The 17,794-nt window shown below is 39.4% G+C and overlaps 6 protein-coding genes and 1 long non-coding RNA gene across 13 annotated transcripts; 3 read left to right on the top strand and 4 right to left on the bottom strand.

Annotated features, from left to right (window-relative positions):
• Positions 1 to 701: 701 nt before the first annotated feature.
• Positions 702 to 3,256, top strand: LOC127243761 (glycerol-3-phosphate dehydrogenase [NAD(+)]-like). Of its 2 annotated transcripts, none has more exons than XM_051263928.1 (10): positions 702 to 1,108; positions 1,363 to 1,439; positions 1,525 to 1,597; positions 1,674 to 1,891; positions 1,982 to 2,089; positions 2,191 to 2,254; positions 2,352 to 2,389; positions 2,468 to 2,588; positions 2,678 to 2,781; positions 2,861 to 3,256. In XM_051263928.1, the coding sequence occupies exons 1-10, from the start codon at positions 931 to 933 to the stop codon at positions 3,041 to 3,043; spliced, it is 1,164 nt and encodes a 387-aa protein (XP_051119885.1). In that variant the 5' UTR covers positions 702 to 930; the 3' UTR covers positions 3,044 to 3,256. The 2 variants fall into 2 exon arrangements, with proteins under 2 accessions (XP_051119885.1, XP_051119890.1); XM_051263933.1 differs by having other exon boundaries at positions 1,055 to 1,166.
• Positions 3,257 to 3,431: 175 nt separating this feature from the next.
• LOC127243773 (28 kDa ribonucleoprotein, chloroplastic-like) lies at positions 3,432 to 4,860 on the bottom strand. Its single transcript, XM_051263937.1, has 4 exons — positions 4,341 to 4,860; positions 4,091 to 4,192; positions 3,723 to 4,010; positions 3,432 to 3,634 (listed from the first exon to the last, which is right to left on the bottom strand). The coding sequence occupies exons 1-4, from the start codon at positions 4,770 to 4,772 to the stop codon at positions 3,572 to 3,574; spliced, it is 885 nt and encodes a 294-aa protein (XP_051119894.1). The 5' UTR covers positions 4,773 to 4,860; the 3' UTR covers positions 3,432 to 3,571.
• Positions 4,861 to 5,200: 340 nt separating this feature from the next.
• On the top strand, positions 5,201 to 7,846 carry LOC127243786 (ras-related protein RABB1b). Its single transcript, XM_051263949.1, has 6 exons — positions 5,201 to 5,477; positions 5,570 to 5,709; positions 6,368 to 6,450; positions 7,091 to 7,295; positions 7,401 to 7,469; positions 7,547 to 7,846. The coding sequence occupies exons 1-6, from the start codon at positions 5,432 to 5,434 to the stop codon at positions 7,637 to 7,639; spliced, it is 636 nt and encodes a 211-aa protein (XP_051119906.1). The 5' UTR covers positions 5,201 to 5,431; the 3' UTR covers positions 7,640 to 7,846.
• A 315-nt stretch (positions 7,847 to 8,161) lies between these two features.
• On the bottom strand, positions 8,162 to 9,271 carry LOC127243793 (uncharacterized). The gene has a single exon (XM_051263954.1). It carries the CDS (start codon positions 8,680 to 8,682, stop codon positions 8,263 to 8,265), a length of 420 nt encoding a protein of 139 aa, XP_051119911.1. The 5' UTR covers positions 8,683 to 9,271; the 3' UTR covers positions 8,162 to 8,262.
• A 130-nt stretch (positions 9,272 to 9,401) lies between these two features.
• On the bottom strand, positions 9,402 to 13,074 carry LOC127243738 (E3 ubiquitin-protein ligase RGLG2-like). Of its 3 annotated transcripts, none has more exons than XM_051263913.1 (12): positions 12,932 to 13,074; positions 11,982 to 12,350; positions 11,501 to 11,585; positions 11,268 to 11,408; positions 11,049 to 11,162; positions 10,858 to 10,955; positions 10,679 to 10,758; positions 10,491 to 10,596; positions 10,255 to 10,382; positions 9,985 to 10,168; positions 9,784 to 9,840; positions 9,402 to 9,698 (listed from the first exon to the last, which is right to left on the bottom strand). In XM_051263913.1, exons 2-12 carry the CDS (start codon positions 12,297 to 12,299, stop codon positions 9,618 to 9,620), a joined length of 1,392 nt encoding a protein of 463 aa, XP_051119870.1. In that variant the 5' UTR covers positions 12,300 to 12,350; positions 12,932 to 13,074; the 3' UTR covers positions 9,402 to 9,617. The 3 variants fall into 3 exon arrangements, with proteins under 3 accessions (XP_051119870.1, XP_051119875.1, XP_051119863.1); XM_051263918.1 differs by lacking the exon at positions 12,932 to 13,074 and adding an exon at positions 12,592 to 12,738; XM_051263906.1 differs by lacking the exon at positions 12,932 to 13,074 and adding an exon at positions 12,491 to 12,641.
• On the top strand, positions 13,039 to 14,860 carry LOC127243799 (uncharacterized). Of its 4 annotated transcripts, none has more exons than XR_007837036.1 (5): positions 13,054 to 13,191; positions 13,265 to 13,345; positions 13,430 to 13,654; positions 13,751 to 13,800; positions 14,475 to 14,860. It is a non-coding gene; the product is annotated as an uncharacterized LOC127243799 (long non-coding RNA). The 4 variants fall into 4 exon arrangements; XR_007837037.1 differs by having other exon boundaries at positions 13,415 to 13,654; XR_007837038.1 differs by having other exon boundaries at positions 13,039 to 13,154; positions 13,265 to 13,654.
• On the bottom strand, positions 14,624 to 17,386 carry LOC127243781 (SAGA-associated factor 29 homolog A-like). Its single transcript, XM_051263944.1, has 9 exons — positions 17,022 to 17,386; positions 16,094 to 16,187; positions 15,898 to 15,974; positions 15,654 to 15,763; positions 15,468 to 15,553; positions 15,284 to 15,337; positions 15,057 to 15,207; positions 14,935 to 14,948; positions 14,624 to 14,825 (listed from the first exon to the last, which is right to left on the bottom strand). The coding sequence occupies exons 1-9, from the start codon at positions 17,137 to 17,139 to the stop codon at positions 14,723 to 14,725; spliced, it is 807 nt and encodes a 268-aa protein (XP_051119901.1). The 5' UTR covers positions 17,140 to 17,386; the 3' UTR covers positions 14,624 to 14,722.
• Positions 17,387 to 17,794: the final 408 nt, after the last annotated feature.

Below are 17,794 nucleotides of genomic sequence, written 5' to 3'. Positions count from 1 at the left end.
TGCTTAATTATTAGTTACTACATACTATTCGATCTATTTCTATGCATGCAGTATATATTCGTTGACCAATTAATTGATTCTGCTCATAGATTATACAACGCTAGCTTTGCAGGAACCTTAATCGAATTGAGTAATTATATATTATACTACTACAATTTCCAACTTTTGTATGTTAGGTTAGGTGCCAACAATCTTTGCCTACCATACACGGTACACCCACTGCCTTAATTGATACCATCAGTACTAACATGTGTGTATTTATTTATATATGTCACTGAGCGAAAAGACAAAATGGGCCGCCAATCATTTGAGCCCAATGTTGCATTGTTAGCCCAATAGTTTGAGGACCAAATCGTGTCCGGACAGCGTGGCTTCTTGACAACGCGATAACAGTAACAAACACACACACACACACAGCTGTCTTAAATTTAAACCTACATTGCTTTGCTTAATACAACCAACCAACCAACGGCTTCGGGAACTAATGGGACCATACTTCACTTCGTTTATCCCCTCCCCCTCCTCTTGGAAACAACTGAAGAAGAGTGTCTATACACTCTCTACACATTATTATTATTATTCTTATTACAAGGATTTTGAAAAAGATAAAAAAATAAAAAACAATGGAAGAAGAAAGTAAAAGCAATTTTAGCAATAACAATAGCAATAGCAATATAATAGCATGGCAGGGCAGGGCAGCTGAGCAGAGCTGAATTGAGTTGAGTTGTATAGAGTAGATCGCCAAATTTTAACAGGATGTGAATCAGGCTCGCACATAGAAAATGACGATACGTGTCTGCCTTCTCCTTCTCCGCCCAGTTGCCATTTAACTCCCTCTTCCCCCAACTCCTACTCCTACTCCTACTCCTATATTCAATTCATTTCATTCCATTCCATCCCATTCCCTATCCTCCATTCCTTTATTTTATCATGACTCCTTCCCTTGGAGATACCGCCGATAATACAGTCTCCGCCGCCGCTACCGGAGGAGGAGCTATGCCGCCTGTCACTGTCACCTCCAGAGTCACGGTGGTCGGCAGCGGCAATTGGGGAAGCGTCGCCGCCAAACTCATCGCTTCCAACACGCTAAAGCTCGACTCTTTCCATGGTATTTATGTATCTTATTTTCGGAAGACCCGATTGCTTTTCCGATCATAATTTATAAGGTGTTTGCTTTATCATCTCTCGTCTTTTCTTTATTTTTATTTTTATTTTTTTTTTCATCGGTTTCGTAAATTTTAGTTGACCTTCTTAACTTAAACACTAGTTGTTGCTAAAGTATAAAAGGGTGCTGTAGCTCAACATGCAAATGCTGTCTAAATTTTGAGATTTATCATATATTTATACATTTTGTCGGAACAGATGAAGTGAGAATGTGGGTATTTGAAGAGACACTTCCAACGGGTGAAAAACTCTCAGAAGTAATCAACAGAGCTAATGTAAAAACTAATCTTCTCATGGTTATAATCTCCCTTAAATAGAAACTGTTGTTACATTTCTGATAAGCTCTCTTATTCTTCACAGGAGAATGTCAAGTATCTTCCAGGCATAAAGCTCGGTAAAAACGTCGTTGCAGACCCTGATCTCGAAAGTGCAGGTAAATGCATTTTGATTGTGTTATAAAGTGTGTCCAACGATGTCTAATTCAGCCAAATATGGCGGCTAATGAGCAGTGAGGGATGCCAACATGTTAGTGTTTGTGACACCTCATCAGTTTATGGAGGGCATTTGTAAACGCCTGGCGGGGAAGATAAGGGATGATGCAGAAGCAATCTCTCTCATCAAAGGAATGGAGGTGAAGAGGGAAGGGCCATGTATGATCTCTTCCCTCATAACCGAATTGCTTGGGATTAATTGTTGTGTTCTGATGGGTGCCAACATTGCCAACGAGGTTGTTTTCACCTTATAGCATTTAGTCGCCTCTTCTTATTCTGCATATGTTTTCATGACATGAAAAGACAATGATTGCTTGCTTGCACAGATTGCAGTAGAGAAATTTAGTGAGGCTACGGTTGGATATAGGAGAAGCAGAGAGACTGCCGCAAAATGGGTGCAGCTGTTCAATCATCCATACTTTATGGTCTCAGCAGTGAGTAAAATAAAATTCACCATTTGTATTAGACAAGGCCTAGTTAGCTCAACAATAATGATGTGCATTTGTCTTGTCCTGTGAACAAACAATATTAAAAGGTCGAAGATGTGGAAGGAGTCGAGCTATGCGGAACACTAAAGAATGTGGTGGCTCTTGCAGCAGGCACATATATGGATATTCGACAAGTTTTGCTCTATTTTATAATGAATTCATTCTTGTGATTACTAATACTCAATGAGTTTCCTTCTTTTGTAAACAGGATTTGTGGATGGGTTGGAGATGGGAAATAACACCAAGGTAAAAGCTAATTTGAAACTCTCAAGATCAGTTTTAACACCAAAGTTGTGCCTGCATAATAATGATGTTTCTTACCAGGCTGCAATCATGAGAATTGGTTTGAGAGAAATGAAAGCTTTCTCGAAGCTACTCTTCCCTTCAGTCAAAGACAGCACCTTCTTCGAGAGTTGCGGCGTGGCAGACTTAATCACAACCTGCTGTAAGTAAACCACAGATTCATACCTCTCCAGTCTTTCCTTCTCCTTGGCACTGCAATATGAATTTTGCATCTGATCTTTGATGTAACAGTGGGAGGAAGAAACAGAAAATGTGCAGAGGCTTTTGCTAGGAACGGCGGAAAGAGATCATTGGATGAGCTAGAAGCAGAGATGCTGCAAGGCCAGAAACTACAGGTAAATTTTGCATGTTTCATGAGAACATCATCACCTTATGCAAAACACATAAAAATGTGTACAATTGGATCTCCACCAGGGTGTGTCGACTGCAAAGGAAGTTTATGAGGTGTTGAACCATAGGGGTTGGCTGGAGCTCTTTCCACTCTTCAAAACTGTCCATGAGATCTGCATTGGCCGTCTGCCTCCAACAGCCGTAGTGGAGTACAGCGAGCACACTCCGAACTACTCCCTGGTGGAAGGATCTGCACAGTATTTCTGAAACCACAGTCTCAAGCATCCTATACTGATGTGTGTCAAACTCTGTCTTGTGTCCGAAACAGAAAACACTAGTGCTTAGGTTTGAACTCTATATTGTGGTCAAAATATCTGCTATTTTGGCATTGCCATGGCATCCATCTTGTTGTGCCTATGCAGTTTCAACGATTGCTTTTGCATGCTCTCAGGAATTTGACAATTTTAACTATTTTCATTCCGACACTGTTGTTGTAAGGCTTCTTCGGCTATGCATTATGAATCCCGCATGCATCTTGAAAATATATTTCGAGTGCTTGATGGGGAAGGCACAAAGAAGCCTCTAAACTTTATACACACATAATATATCTTTTGGCAGGTTTTGTAGTCTATACAAGGTTTTATCACAGGAGACATCATTGAACAGAAGAATTCATTCATTCAGTCATGTGAAAATAGTTTCTTTTAAGCGTGTAGGAGCTTTGTAAAAATGCAACTTAGTCAATAAGTAGCAGTACTTCAATAGATATGTTCAAACTGAGGCAGTAGCTCTGAATCAGAAGCTTCGTCGTGGTCTCTCCTCAGCAACATTAACTCTAATTGCCCTTCCATCCAAATTCTGCACAACACAAAACCCGATGAGGTATGTATCTATCTCCATATTTCATTCATTCTACAAATGGGCCAACAGTATTGTGTTTCCTCACCTGTCCATCAAGAGCTGCTATGGCGTCATTAACTTCAGCCTCTTGAGCCATTGTGACGAAACCAAAACCACGCGATCGCCCTGTTTCCCGATCATATATTACCCGGGCATTCACCACCTTGCCATGCTCGCTGAAAACCTGCTCCAGCCGATCGTCGTCCACTTGCCATGGAAGGTTCCCTACGTACATTTTGAAGGCGGGCTCAGCCTCATACGCTCTAGGAACCCTTTCTGGCGGAGAACCTCTAGGAGCTGCCTTATTGACTGTTAACAGTCTTCCTTCTATCTCCTGAATCATAAAGAATCACTCACCAATATGATCAACTACTCAGTCGGTGTGAAGGAGAAGAGAAACAAGAAGCAACTCACAAAGCCATTGAACATCTCTACTGCCTTCTCTGCTTCTTCCACACTGCTCATTGTCACAAATCCAAAACCTCGACTTTGATCTGTTTGTCTATTATATATCACCTGCAAAGTTTAACACACCCTTCTTAACTTCCTGTAGCACTTAAAGCTACTCACTACATACAATGGTTAGTCCTAAAGAGAGTGTCGTCTTTAAAGGTTTATTCAAGTAGATAGCTGATAATAGCACATACTCAGTTGTTTTTGTTACCTCAGAGACTTCCACAACGCCAGCCTTTTCAAAGAGTTGAGCTAACTGTTCGCTATCAACATTGTAAGGCAAGTTTCCAACGAAAAGCTTGGCCTCCTCGGGGTCGGGGTCCCCTGCCTCCTCACTTTTCCCTCCAGAATCCAGAGACTCCTCATTGCCTGCCCACGTAAACGGCGCGGAAGTATTAGCCTCATCGAATCCTCCTTCTTCATCAACATCATCATCCTCTTCGAGTTCAATCTCATCAGGCGCCCACTCTGAAGCTTCTGCAACAAGTGGGACAAACCTGAAGCGCAAAGTCCTGGATGACGACAAGTGGATTAGCTTTGTGGGAGAGGGCTGAGGAAAAGAGGTCATGAAATGGGTCTTTGGCACAATGGCTGCATAGCAGCATTCCAAGATTTTGAAATGAAAGGTCGTCGCGGAATTCATGTCCTCTCTTGCAGATGCAGTTCAGTTCGAAAAGAGAGGATGAGGGAGAGACTTGCACTTGTTGTGAAGATAATTGAGACTGCATGCTTGAAGATAAGAACCACACTAGATTGTGGTCTGGCTCTGGCAGACCAGAGAAAAGGGTAAGGGACCCAAGAGCTATAAGCCAAGCCAAAGCCCACTTGGTTGGAAATTGGAATGGTCTCTGATGATTTTGGTACCTTATTATGGTCCAATCAAATACCATTCCATAACAGAGCCGATGCCCTCAGGCAGGCAGGCCCAGATGAATATTTGTAAGGACGGTATCGTGGTTGCTTGCCAAAAAGGGTAAGAAAATAATTGCCATTCAAATCAAAGCTTTTTCTATTTATATACTGTATTAATCTATGTTAGGCTTTTGTGAGATTCTGAGCTGAGCTGTGATGTTTATCTTTTTTGCCTCAATTGTTTTCGTATTTTTGGGCTTTTCATTTCATAATAAAGTATTTACGGCATCTGTAGTACCAGTAAACAGAAGAGTATAATACAAGTATACGCTTGTACGCATCCATCTTCTTGTTGACAGTTTGTTGGCGTAAACCAGAGAAACCAGACACACATACGTCTCCCTTTTTTTCTGTACAGCCAAAAACGTCGTCGTTCCAGGAGGGAGAAGAATGTCGTACGATTACCTCTTCAAGTACATAATCATCGGCGACACTGGTAAGGGAAACGCTTTCATCTCGTCGAATTTTCCGGGGTCTTAAAACCCTAGTGCAGTTTGTTCGATTTTTTATCCGAAATCGTGTTTGTAGGTGTTGGCAAATCATGTTTGCTTTTGCAATTCACCGATAAGAGGTTTCAGCCGGTGCATGATCTCACAATTGGAGTTGAATTTGGGGCTCGAATGGTTACAATCGACGGCAGGCCAATTAAGCTTCAGATTTGGGACACTGTAATTCACTTTTTCGATTTCATTTGGGCCAAATTTGTGCTTCATTGTGGTGATTAGAATCTTCTGCTATCATGGATTGCTGGGACAGTTTTTAGTATTTGATTCTTGAGAAAAACCTCTCACTGTACTCGAATTTCAATTGAATATGAATTATTTCGGTCTCCCACCATGTAGTGTGATAGGGGAAACTGTTTATTATAGATTCACATCAACATATTGTGCACGAGAGTATGTTAAATTGAGTGCTTAATTTTCATAAATTCTCACCAGAATTATCCGTTGTTTCTACGATGAAAATTATGTCTAAACTTTGAATCGGTAATAGAAGTCCACCTAGGAACAGAATCAACAATAATTTGTAAATATGAGGGATTGGTTGCATGTGTGTGTACTTTTCAATGACCATATATTAGGCGAGTTAGCTTTGAAGATGTTATGGTACTATGGTAGTAATTATTCAAATATGAGGTAGATCCTCCTTGCACTTAGGAGTTCTACTTTTTGTCACATCTTGTTAGTGCATGTAGAATCCAGAACATATAAGTGTTACTGTTTGCTTTTCTTTTCATTGAATTAACCTTCTTCACTGTGGATATTGTATCTGGTATATACTTAACTTTGTAGAATATGGGAAAATTTTATGTTTGCTGTCCCATAGGCTGGTCAGGAGTCTTTCAGATCCATCACTAGATCATACTACAGAGGAGCTGCTGGGGCACTTCTAGTTTATGATATCACCAGGTAAAGGATAGTAGGATATGTTCTTTTGCATTGGCATTTTGTTATTTGTTATTCGCATACATTTTTACCTTCCTTGCAAGCATTTTACTTGTTATCTATTCCTGTCCCTAAAATGAACTTGTGCCATTAATTTCTGAGGTTCATGATAATTGATATGCAAGTTTCACTTCTTTTTACGTTTTTCATTCATAATCTGTTTTAATGAATCAGTACTATTGATGCTGATGGTTATAGCAGCTGGCCTCCAAAATGCACATCATAATGCCCTCTTCCCATCAATAGTGTTTAAGGCTTGGATCAATTGTAACAATGCAAGTTTTTTGGCAGGGTTTATGTGATAAATGGAAATATCAAAGTTTATTCTCTATTTTCATTGAAGTAAAGGGGGGGGGGGGGGGGGGGGGGGAGTTCGCGGGGGCATAAGAGTTCTCTATTCCATATTTTATCTATTTTAGGTACCTTTTTGGCACCAAATTGTTACACTAATGCTGAGGAAAAATCGAATTCTTTAACTAAGTGTAGCGACTTGTGAATCTCTGAGCAAATGTAATGGCTTCTTAAAATTGTAGTATCAAATTCTAAAATTTATGTTTGTCTTCTTGGGATGCTATCCTTAATGCATGCCGTGTGTATTGTGTAGGAGGGAAACGTTCAACCATCTTGCAAGCTGGCTGGAAGATGCTCGACAGCATGCGAATCCAAATATGACAATCATGCTCATAGGGAATAAAAGTGATCTTGCTCATCGGAGAGCTGTTAGCAAAGAGGAGGGAGAACAGTTTGCAAAAGAAAATGGACTTCTGTTCTTGGAGGCATCTGCAAGGACAGCTCAAAATGTTGAGGAGGTACTGTGTTCAAAACAAAGTATACTGAACTTTAGCAGCAATCTCAGAGCTAACTATTATGGCATATTTGGCTCTCTCATTTAAGTTGTATTATTTTTCACGCAGGCATTCACTCAGACGGCTGGCAAGATACTTGAGAAGATTCAGGAAGGCGTCTTCGATGTATCCAATGAGGTAAACCACTTTATTGGGATCAGTTGCTATGTGTCTTATCCATGTTAGATGCTAAGATGTTTGAACCAAAACTGCAGTCTTCGGGTATCAAAATTGGGTATGGGCGGCCTCAAGGCCCGGCAGGTGGAAGAGATGGCGCCGTCACTCAAGGAGGTGGATGCTGCAGTTGAATGTAAATACATATATGTTAACTACGAACTTTGTATTCACCTCTTGGAATGCTTTCCCGCAATGTTTCATGTCATTGAACCGCAAAAGCTTTATAGTAACGTTGTATAGCTGAAGAAGATCTCTGAATGAGTTGGTGTAAACATGTGGAATCAGCCACGCCACTGCTGCTTATGCTTTGCTGTTAATATTGTACGTCGTTTGTTTCACTATTTTTATGCTAATGGTAGTCATAACTCACGTCACATCGTATTGGGAAGAGAAAAAAAGAAATAGAAAAAGGGGATAATGCTCTATTTGTTTTGAGTGGAAATTAAACGTCAGCAATAAATTCTCACCCACCAACGCGGTCATCACTCCTTTCATTTTCCATAATAAGTTAGTTATGCATCATCTTACTTGCATTTCCATCTACCATCAGTAATTAATAAAAGCTTCAATCTTTTGTCATTCACTTGGTAACTCAGTTCAAATCTCAACTCATTGACTGCTTTAATCTAGTAAATTTATAAACATAAATAGCATATCCAAAATCGAAACCAACTTCATAATCTTACGAGATATGTATGGTACAGTTACCAGCGACGAAGTCCATTCCAATATAGCACACAAGACAAAAACAATTCTAAACAACCCTAGGAACATCAGAAAGCCTAGAAGGACACAGGGCAGGACTATATTGATGATTACTGTGGCCTTTAGCAAAAGACTTGTAACAAAAACTATTATCAGCAGCATACTTCAATGGAGTTGGATTGACCTGCATGAACAAATAATTTCCAGCAAAAAGATCCCCAAAATGGGACTGACTTTCCTTGAGTCTCCTACACACCTTTTTCCATGCGCCTCTTACCTGTCTCACTTTTCTCCCCAAGAACCTCCTCAGCCGAGGGATCTTCACCCTCAGTTTTCTCCTGATGGGAAATCTTCTCAGCCTTGATTGCTCCCCCAATCTCCTCCTTACCACATTATCTTCTTCATCGAACCAAATATCGTGCTTGAGCCTCTGGTAAGAGAGTTTGGCAGCTGCGGAGGCCATGGCCATGGCTGGCAAAGAGAATGAAAAGAGAAGAAGGAACACTGTTGGTATTTTAAGAGAGAGCTGAGCTGTCACTTTCTTCACATACACTGTATCATATTGTGTGCCTGGGATGGAAGTGGTTATTAGGTCAGCAGTTTGTTGGGTGCATTCATTGCAAGAAGAGGACAGGTTTGTGGATGGAAAACTAAATCATCATCACCATCACCATCACTCACATTAGAAGCACTTCTCCAGCTTTAAACTCAGACGCATAAACCATCAAAATTTAATGCATGTTGCAATTATTGGTGAGTGAGCACTATTTATGGGATGTTGGAAAAATAATGCTACGGATCATTGGCCGAGTTAGCATTCAGTTTTTTTTTATTGCAGGAGGACTTATAACCATCACCGGACAAGGTTTTTGAAAGTTTTGGAATTTCAAAAAATTTGAGATGAGTAAAAAATTCATTGGATTGTAATTTGTACCCACGACCACTCTCAGTCCTTTTACTTTCTTAATTTAGTCAAGGTTCCTTGGAGGTTATCCCCCTCCTTAACGGCCTTCATGAAAACCAAAAAGAAAAGAGAGAATGGAAGTGTGTGTGCGTAGGCTAAGCTCAAATCATTATGCAAGCGGTTCGTTCGATCTTATTAGCAAACCATTACAACACCATCCAGAACAGTAATTTCACTTCAACTGCTGTCACACAACATCATCCAGAACTCTCTACTGCGAAAAATTGCTCATGGTAAAACATCTACCATGTTATTTCAGGTTTAGGTTCCAACGGCACTTTTTACAGGGCTCCCAAAAGAATAAACATGCCAAACAATTGCAAATGAGGTAAAATTCTTTACAAGGCACCAGAACAAAGAATCCAAGCTAGCTATGGCATATGCACATCCAATAATTGATTCAAGCTGAAAATGACGCAAAAGAAACTTGGGCATGCAACTTAATAGAGCTTTATTCTGGTCACTATTGGACTGCGGCATATTGGACACGATTGAAGGTCTTGGCCACATTCGCAGCATGTCTGAAAGAAACATTTAGAAAAAGAATCATCATTTTGTGCCCCGTAATTCTTCTAATATTGCCACCAGAAAATTAAATAGATTTACCTGATGACCACAGCCGAAAGCCATATCCTTGGGGTTGGTAAGGCAGATTGGGCAAACCTGTAAAACCCAGAGGCAAATAAGTGAAAAGAAATAAGTATTCTGAAGTTAAAAGACCTAAAGTTACATTACTACAAAATCTCCAATGTTTGATGATATTGATAAGATGTCTAAAGGTAGTCCATATCTATATATAGATGATACCTGGTGCTCATAATTGGAACTAGGGGCAGAAGGAGCTTCATCCTTTGGAACATGGTGCTCATGAAATGACTCATAGCTCTGCTTAAAGGTAGTTGCACGTGAGGGTTTTGAACCAGAGCCAAAACCTGTACCATAGATGGGAGGTGGAAGGGCAATTCGTTCCGGGGCGTTCCCTCTCCTTCCGCTAAAAACACAATGATATATGAATAATTCATTATGATGTTACACGTAAACAATTTAAGGACACCAAGTAGGAGCCAAAAAATTTACCCCAACAAATTAAGCTCCATTGTTGCTTTATACTGAGATGGAATTTCCATCAATGCTGACAGAGCGAACTCTGTTTCCTTTCGAGATTGATGAGTGTTTTTGGACATAATCTCAGTAAAATTGACAAACTGTAGAACACAAACATAATCATTTGTAAGTGTAACCCAAAAAAATTCTAAGTATGTGTTCACTGGCTTATTTAAGAGACATGGTCTGAAGCAAGTAACTGAACTGACCTGGAAATTATCGTAATCACGAGCAGGGATGTTGTCATCAAATTCTCTCATTGTGTCCCAGGGGCCGTCTCCAACTCCAACTAAGATAATAGACAATGGGAACTTGCTGCAAATATTTTTAGTTTTTACTCTTGGGATCTAGATTGGAAACTTGACAAAATAATTGTAAATGGTATTGCAAAACTAACCTAGCCTCAACAATTGCTTGAACAGTTTTCCTCTCTTGAGGACTTAAATGGCCATTTTCAGTATCAACACTTCTTGTAACCTATAAATGGGCATATGATATTTTAGGCATAATTGAATTAGCTAATAGAACAAGAAGAACCTCTTAAAAATTGTGGAAAAGGCATATGACACCATATACCTGCCCATCTGCAATGATCAATAGAACATGATACTGGCCTCCACTCTGCTCGACAATAGTTGTAGCCATTTCAATTATTGGTGCAAATGATGTTGGACCTGTAAGCAGAAAAGTAAAACAAATTGTAAGCCTTAAAGAATCAATCATTCAAATGCCAGGGACAGAGAAACCAAACTAGATTGGTAGTTTACCTGCCAGTCTCAGATTTGGAACAATTTCTCTGTATCGGCTCAAGACTTCTTCAAATCCATTGCAAAAATTTCCATCAGGATAGAAACTGAACACATCCTGATCATGTGTGCTTGCTGCCAAGATCATTTAGATAGAAGAATCGGTGACTTAAAATTTGGGAAGAGGGTGAGAGGAAACTCACAGATTTAAAAAACAACCAAAAGTTTATCAACAATTACCATCTCCAAATCCAAAACAAGGGATCAAATTATCATCATCAAAGGCCGCCAAGGTTTTCCCAATAATTGATATTGCTTGTTCGTATGGATTTAGGCCACTCCCAATGTGATGTAAGCTTCTACCATTGTATGACCTCTTGCCTGAAGATGGAATCAAGTTCAGGTTATCTCTTTGAAACTTATAGTTAGTTCCTAAGATATTCAACCAAAAGGTGAAAATAAGGAGGCCCGACCTGTCCATTCATTGCTCTTAGTAAAATCAATTCCAACAATCAGGTTGGACGACTCAAGACCAGCACGTGCAAGAGCTTCAGTCACCTGAATATTATCAAACAAAAAATTCCATATTTAAAGGTTTAGTAAAAGACAAAATATCTTAAAAGACATTAGAATATACTTAAAAACACATAGAATGGGAAGCAAAGTGTGAACACAGAAGAATTACATTTGACAAAGCATACGGGGACCATGGAAAATTACATACCCAAACCAAAAACTATTCTAAATCCAGAATCTTAAAACCAATCATTAAATCAAATCATACATTTCATCCTTTCATGTCAACCTCCTTGTTATTAACTATTCAGTATATACATTTCTTTCAGAATTAAAAATTTCACCATGGCTTACAAACAGACACTTCAACACCATCCTATAGGTCCCATCAAAGTCGAAACTCAACAATTATCTGCATCAATATTTGCACAAACATACCTCTTCTAACGAATTATAGTTGTCAGCAATCCTTGAATACCTCCTATCAAGCTTCTTTTGTGGTGCATGTGGTCTGGTCGGAGGAGCATAAGATTGTGAAGGATTTCCATAATTTTGAGGTGCAGGATACTGATCCACAGGTGGATAAACGCCTGGTGCTGGATAGGGATGCTGCACAGGGTAGTTCTGAGCATATTGGGAATAAGTTGACTGGGTATGTTGATCATGATGCCAACCAGACGCAGAATTGGTTCCAGTCATTGAAGATTGTCTCCATCTCCCCTCCTCAGCCCTAGGACTAGAATTGCTGTTTCCCATCAAATCAGTTAAGACACCTTCAAGATTTTAAGAACCTCTGTCCCCAGTGACCTTCACAATACAGAAGACGAGATACCAAAGGTCAGCGTATCAATCAATCCCACAGAATATTACAAGTATTCCTCCAGTGAACAAAAAGGGGGTATCAAAGCAAAATCCTGAAATAAACTAAAGCTTCCGTAGTCAAATACCAAACAAGGATGCACGCCAAGTAGCAAACCCTAAATCGCCCAATGTCAAGAACCCTATATATGTTTTATGCAAAAGAAAATTCAACCACGCGTTACTCAACAGCTAATCCAGGATGAAGGCGGCCACCGCAATAACAACCGACGCCCTCAGGTTTGCTGACTTAACAGAGACCATTTCAGACCAGGTCTTCCACGCTGGGCTGGTGTCGTATGCGATGAAATAGACGTATAAGGGTACTCATCCGAAACAAACTTATCCGCTTCCAGAGTAATCAAACCCCGTAAATGGTATTGATAATTGGATCACGCAACAGATAATGACATGGAAATTTAAATGCGTGCACAGGAAACAAAAAGAAAGTTCACATTGCCGTTCGCACACGAATGTTGAAAGCGCCTAGAAGAAACGTGAATTGAATGATAACTTGGAGCTAAACTTACAAAAACAGATCTAGTCAAAAGAAGCCCCTCTGCCTCGAAGCTTATCGGCAAATTAAGGCAAAATCGATTGGCATTTATCCAGAGTGTTCCTCAGATCTCACTACGGAAATTAGTAACGTCCATGAAGGTTCAAGGAAGACGACAACGTAGACCCTGTTCACAACATACGGAATCCCACTATCGTTCCCTTTGCAGGATTTCAAAACTCTTTTGTAAAAAACATGTAACTGACAATAAAGGGTTACAGCTTTTCGGAAAAGGTCTCTTTTTCTCTACAAGAAATTGTTGGTTTCTTTAATAAAAATGTTACCTTTTATGAATGAATGCATGCAGGCACATGGAAATGTCGTCTCTTCAGTTTTGGATGATCTATGGAATCAAGCTCTGATCTTCGGTACAAAAATAAAAAATTCGGTGGGGAATCGTCGTTAGATTTGTTGAAATAAGATTCCAAAACATGCATTACACTAACATGCATTGAAGCTTTGAATGAATTAGGCATTTGGGAGGCCCAACAACATTTAGGTCGACAGACTCGACGCAATGGAAAGTAGAGCTGATCTTTGGTCCAGTCTTCAGAATCCACCTTATCTATTTTTCTACCAAGTAATTATTACTATTTGAATGACGACGAGCAGTGAACATGGCGGCATGATTACAGTTTGACACGTTGAGAAGCATCACAATGCTTATTATCCTCTGCCTTAGGCACGCATTAATCAGGTCAGCAAATTTCTGTATAAAATATTCCCATCACTGTATTTGCTGTGTTGTTCCCTGTTTCAGAGAGACATTTACATCGTGTACGTAACGCTGCAGTAATGTGGAAATGGAAGCATCCGTTAGCAAAATAGTCAGCCAGTTTTCAAGTAAGTTCACACAAAAGCATTGGTCTTCTTGTTTCATATATATGACTGACAGGATCAGTATAAAAGAGGCAGTAAAGACTTTCTGGGTACAAAACAGACGCCCTTTGGCTGTTTGCCCACAGTTATAAGTCCAAGATCCTGAACTGGGTTGAGCATGTTTGTAGTTGTATCAAGAGCCAACATACCTTGATATCAACTTTTGAGGTTAACGAACACGTCGATAGCAACGCTCTCGAGCTAAGATCAAAGCTTTCTCCGAGCACAATTTGATCACCAATATGCAAAGAGTCAAAAGTGATAACTCTGATTGTTTGCTTGACAATAATTGTTTTTAATCCTAATTTTTAGATTAATTTATGAATATGGACATCATGCCTGTTGCTTTCATGATGCATACACTTCTTTATCAGCCGCAGCCACCACACCTGCACTACTATATATACATGTATATCTCATCAAAAGCTCCAAGAAAGTTGCAAATTTTTAATTATTGTTGCACCAATTACAAATGCTGACAGGCAATGATCTTGACTAGTGAGCAAACACCTTTTCTTATCTGGGAAGAGTCATTTAATCCACTTGATCATGGCATGGTTGTTCAATTACTCATTACAATTGGCTAACATGTTTTGCAGTGAGTTCTTTAATATGATTTTCTGGCTCTTGTGTGGCAGGCAGAATCCGAAGAGCCTTTCACAATCCACTGTGGGCAGTGCAGTGGGTATCCTGGAATAGGTTATTACAAATCACCAGACGGATTACATATAGAAGGATGGCTATCAGAAAAGAAAAGTAACATATTCAGGCTAATTGTCTGTGGAGATGAGCTTGGAGACAGTTCACATTATTGGATTAAATACACATTTCATTCAGTGTGCTCCTGGTTCCCATCATCTTTTACAACTATAATAACACAAAACAATCACTGACGATACCCTTCAGGAAGAGGAACAACTCTGTGGAAGGGCACAGACCGCTGAGGCAAAGATCCATCTTCTTCATCATCATCAAATTCCAAAATGTAACTATGACAGCCAATGGAAGAGACGTAAATAAAAAGCTGAAATACTGGAGACGCCACATTAACTAACTAAAGATAACGCTGCAAAGAATGAGAAGGCCTAGTTAACTTACTCGTCATTCTTCCTCTAAATGATTGTAATTCAGCAGCATCAGTTTATGTCAAGGGGAGCTTTAGTTAATCCTGTGTAATTTTATATGTTGATACAAACCAATTGTGAGAAACAAACAAGTACCTTACGAGCCTGGACAACCGTTGCTTTATACAGTGCAGTGGTTTCTGGATAAACAGCCAAAACATGTTTTCCCGGAGGAAAGTCGGGTGCACTCGAGAGATCATTCCTTTTCGGAAAAGGTATAATATGTGACATGGGCAGTTTGTATTTCCTGTAAGCCACAGGGAATAAGTAGTTCAGGGTCATGAATACAGCAATCTTAGTAGATAGGTAGAAGAAACGCAGACCTCTGGCCAGTGCTGTCTTCATCATCACCTGGTTCCTCATCCAGCACTTCAAACCTATACAGCGATACAAAATGAGCCACAAAATGACTTGGTGCTGGCTTATATTTCTTACAACATTCTCCAAGAGGACCGAAAAAGAGCAAGCTGGTTAGTAAGGTAGCCAACGTAGGGGAACAGAACATACTCTCTCGTTTCTTTATCAAAATGGATTACTTTAACAACAAACCACTCATCCTTTCCATTATCCTCTTGAACTATCCTTGCTGCCACCTGAAGGATGTGGAGGTTTATAATCAGTAATAACCTTGAAATCAAGCACATGGCTAAGGGAGATAACAGTCTGGTGACAGAGTGCAAGCTGAAGACATACTTGTTCGCCCTTCAGGTTTGCAAGAGACTCGAGAGGATTGCGAATGGAAGCAGACTGTCTTGGGACTTCTGGATCAGCCTTCATCCTTTTTTTCTTCTGCTCGCCACTATCTACAACAAGGTCAGCCAAATAGTAGTAAGTGATAATAATTCAGTTAGAAGGAATACATGTGGCTATGATTTGTTAGGTTAAGTCTGCTACTCTTCATATCAATCCTATTGTAATGCTTGTCATAGGCACAAACCTATCCTTCTTCGATGCTGTCCAGCATTTCCAGAAGGAATTAATGCATCCAGTTGCCCTAGCAATTGACTGGACACACTGCAAAGACAGAGAAACAAAAAGTGTTTCCCAAGTTTAATAGAATTTTTGCTAAATGAAATATATATTAACAATCAGCAACATCTTAAATAGGTAAAATGACAGCAATTGAAACATACCTCACTTCATTTTCTGATAGCTCTTTGGCTTGAATATATAGCATTTTAAGGCGTGATAGAGAACTATCACCAGGCTTTTCAACCACCTCCGGATCTACATAATGAAAGTATGTCAAAGAATGCAGAGTTGTTGACAAAGTGATAACACAGTGCAAGAAAAAAGAATTTTAAAAATAAATAACTAAATGAAAGCTCAGCAAGGAAGAATTACAAACAAAGACATGAATTTCAATTACATCTGCATTAGAAGTTACTAAAAAGCTGAGAGTTAACAGTTTAAGCTTCTGGCTATCCAGTAAACAGTATTATTCCATCAACACAACTAACCATATATCTTAAAGTAAAAGAACTGCTTATAGCAGAAAGCCTATTATTAATTGTTTTCAGAACTTCCAGTCGTTGAAGTATTAATTACACACATAAACCAGGACACACCAAGTATTGCTTCAAAATGATAGTTGACGAACTTGTTTGAGCTCAACTTTATGCTTTGGTTCGTATTTATTGATGTTGCTCCAGACAAACTGATGCCACAAAAGCTATTAAACAAAACTTTAATTAACATAATCAAGGAAAAATTAAAGATTGTTGGATTGATCTTAGGTCGATCTTATGTGCACATTAATCTCAGACAACACATATTCTCACGGAATCCCAAGTCACAGTAACAACTTAATATCTGTAATCCCAAGTCACGAAACACTTAAAATTCACAATAGCTTTAAATTATTTGCTCCTTACAAAAATTCCAAGCAAGAATAAATGAAGGCACATCCTTTATGATGGAGAACATTACCCAGAAGTAGATGACAATAGTAATTATTAGAAGAGTCATAATAAATGAAAGGGTGAATGGCAATAACTAATGTAATCAAATAACAGATAAAATGAAGTGACCAAACTTTAACTTGGTAGACCAATAGCTCACTAGATTGTAGTTTCTTGTGCATCTTGTTGATCTCCTGAATCATTTCTTCCTGCTCTTTCTTCAACCTATCGAGCTCCTTCAAGTTGTCCAAGATTGCCGCACTGTCCGGTGACGACATCGTTTGACCCTCCTCTTTGCAGATCGTGCGAACGTCAGCAGCTTAGATTCGAGATAGTCACTAGATCAGATTCCGAAGATCCGTCGTGGGCTGAGGGCCGAATCGACGAATCTTGCCATGTGGTTAATCGGAAAAACTTTAATCCGTTTCACATAAGGTAAGTGTACAGATGGGGAGAAACCCGTCGCTAAAATGGCTTTGGAACCATATTTGGAAATTGGGCGTCAATGGAAGTCTACTGTCCGATGTTCGCTACGTGGCATCTTCACGCTCCTTGTAGATTGTAATACGAGTATTAATTTACAATCCAATTTGTTTTTTTTTTTTTTTTTTGTAAGAATTCTGTCGTTTGTTTTTTTTTAAGAGAACAGTATATTAGGCCCATGAATTTCATACTGGACTTATTGACGAAAACATTCATAAGCCCAATTTTGAGTTATGTCTAAAGTAATAAGCTCAAAGACGGCCTGCTCTAACATATTTGAAAGTCAACCTTATTTTAATTTATAGGCAATAGAACTATAGAAGACGGGTCCTTCCGTTGGGAGGGACAGCTTTGGAAAGAAGAGATACACAATTACATTAAGATGACCAACTATCATACAAATTCTTATTTGTTTCTTTATATGTGGATTAGAATTCAAAATACAGGTGG

Source organism: Andrographis paniculata, unplaced genomic scaffold (genome assembly GCF_009805555.1).
Source record: "Andrographis paniculata isolate CXL003 unplaced genomic scaffold, ASM980555v1 Contig19END, whole genome shotgun sequence".
Classification (NCBI taxonomy): domain Eukaryota; kingdom Viridiplantae; phylum Streptophyta; class Magnoliopsida; order Lamiales; family Acanthaceae; genus Andrographis; species Andrographis paniculata.
The sequence above is the reverse complement of the archived record's forward strand: the minus strand, read 5'-3'. Positions and strand labels throughout refer to the sequence as shown.

What these genes read in the sequence shown, in the direction of transcription:
- LOC127243773 (XM_051263937.1), bottom strand. Translation starts at nt 4,772, where the DNA reads ATGAATTCCGCGACGACCTTTCATTTCAAAATCTTGGAATGCTGCTAT. An exon ending in GCGTTGTGGAAGTCTCTGAG is followed by an intron (nt 4,193 to 4,340) that starts GTAACAAAAACA and finishes TAAACTTTGCAG; the next exon opens with GTGATATATAATAGACAAAC. An exon ending in TAGCAGCTCTTGATGGACAG is followed by an intron (nt 3,635 to 3,722) that starts GTGAGGAAACAC and finishes TGTGTTGTGCAG; the next exon opens with AATTTGGATGGAAGGGCAAT.
- LOC127243761 (XM_051263928.1), top strand. Translation starts at nt 931, where the DNA reads ATGACTCCTTCCCTTGGAGATACCGCCGATAATACAGTCTCCGCCGCC. An exon ending in AAAGCTCGACTCTTTCCATG is followed by an intron (nt 1,109 to 1,362) that starts GTATTTATGTAT and finishes TTGTCGGAACAG; the next exon opens with ATGAAGTGAGAATGTGGGTA. An exon ending in CATACTTTATGGTCTCAGCA is followed by an intron (nt 2,090 to 2,190) that starts GTGAGTAAAATA and finishes CAATATTAAAAG; the next exon opens with GTCGAAGATGTGGAAGGAGT.
- LOC127243738 (XM_051263913.1), bottom strand. Translation starts at nt 12,299, where the DNA reads ATGGGAAACAGCAATTCTAGTCCTAGGGCTGAGGAGGGGAGATGGAGA. An exon ending in TAAGAGCAATGAATGGACAG is followed by an intron (nt 11,409 to 11,500) that starts GTCGGGCCTCCT and finishes TTCCATCTTCAG; the next exon opens with GCAAGAGGTCATACAATGGT. An exon ending in CTTTCGGCTGTGGTCATCAG is followed by an intron (nt 9,699 to 9,783) that starts GTAAATCTATTT and finishes TGTTTCTTTCAG; the next exon opens with ACATGCTGCGAATGTGGCCA.
- LOC127243786 (XM_051263949.1), top strand. Translation starts at nt 5,432, where the DNA reads ATGTCGTACGATTACCTCTTCAAGTACATAATCATCGGCGACACTG. An exon ending in AGCTTCAGATTTGGGACACT is followed by an intron (nt 5,710 to 6,367) that starts GTAATTCACTTT and finishes GCTGTCCCATAG; the next exon opens with GCTGGTCAGGAGTCTTTCAG. An exon ending in TCTTCGATGTATCCAATGAG is followed by an intron (nt 7,470 to 7,546) that starts GTAAACCACTTT and finishes CCAAAACTGCAG; the next exon opens with TCTTCGGGTATCAAAATTGG.
- LOC127243781 (XM_051263944.1), bottom strand. Translation starts at nt 17,139, where the DNA reads ATGTCGTCACCGGACAGTGCGGCAATCTTGGACAACTTGAAGGAGCTC. An exon ending in CTATCAGAAAATGAAGTGAG is followed by an intron (nt 15,975 to 16,093) that starts GTATGTTTCAAT and finishes CTGTCTTTGCAG; the next exon opens with TGTGTCCAGTCAATTGCTAG. An exon ending in TTTGATAAAGAAACGAGAGA is followed by an intron (nt 15,338 to 15,467) that starts GTATGTTCTGTT and finishes ATCGCTGTATAG; the next exon opens with GTTTGAAGTGCTGGATGAGG.
- LOC127243793 (XM_051263954.1), bottom strand. Translation starts at nt 8,682, where the DNA reads ATGGCCATGGCCTCCGCAGCTGCCAAACTCTCTTACCAGAGGCTCAAG.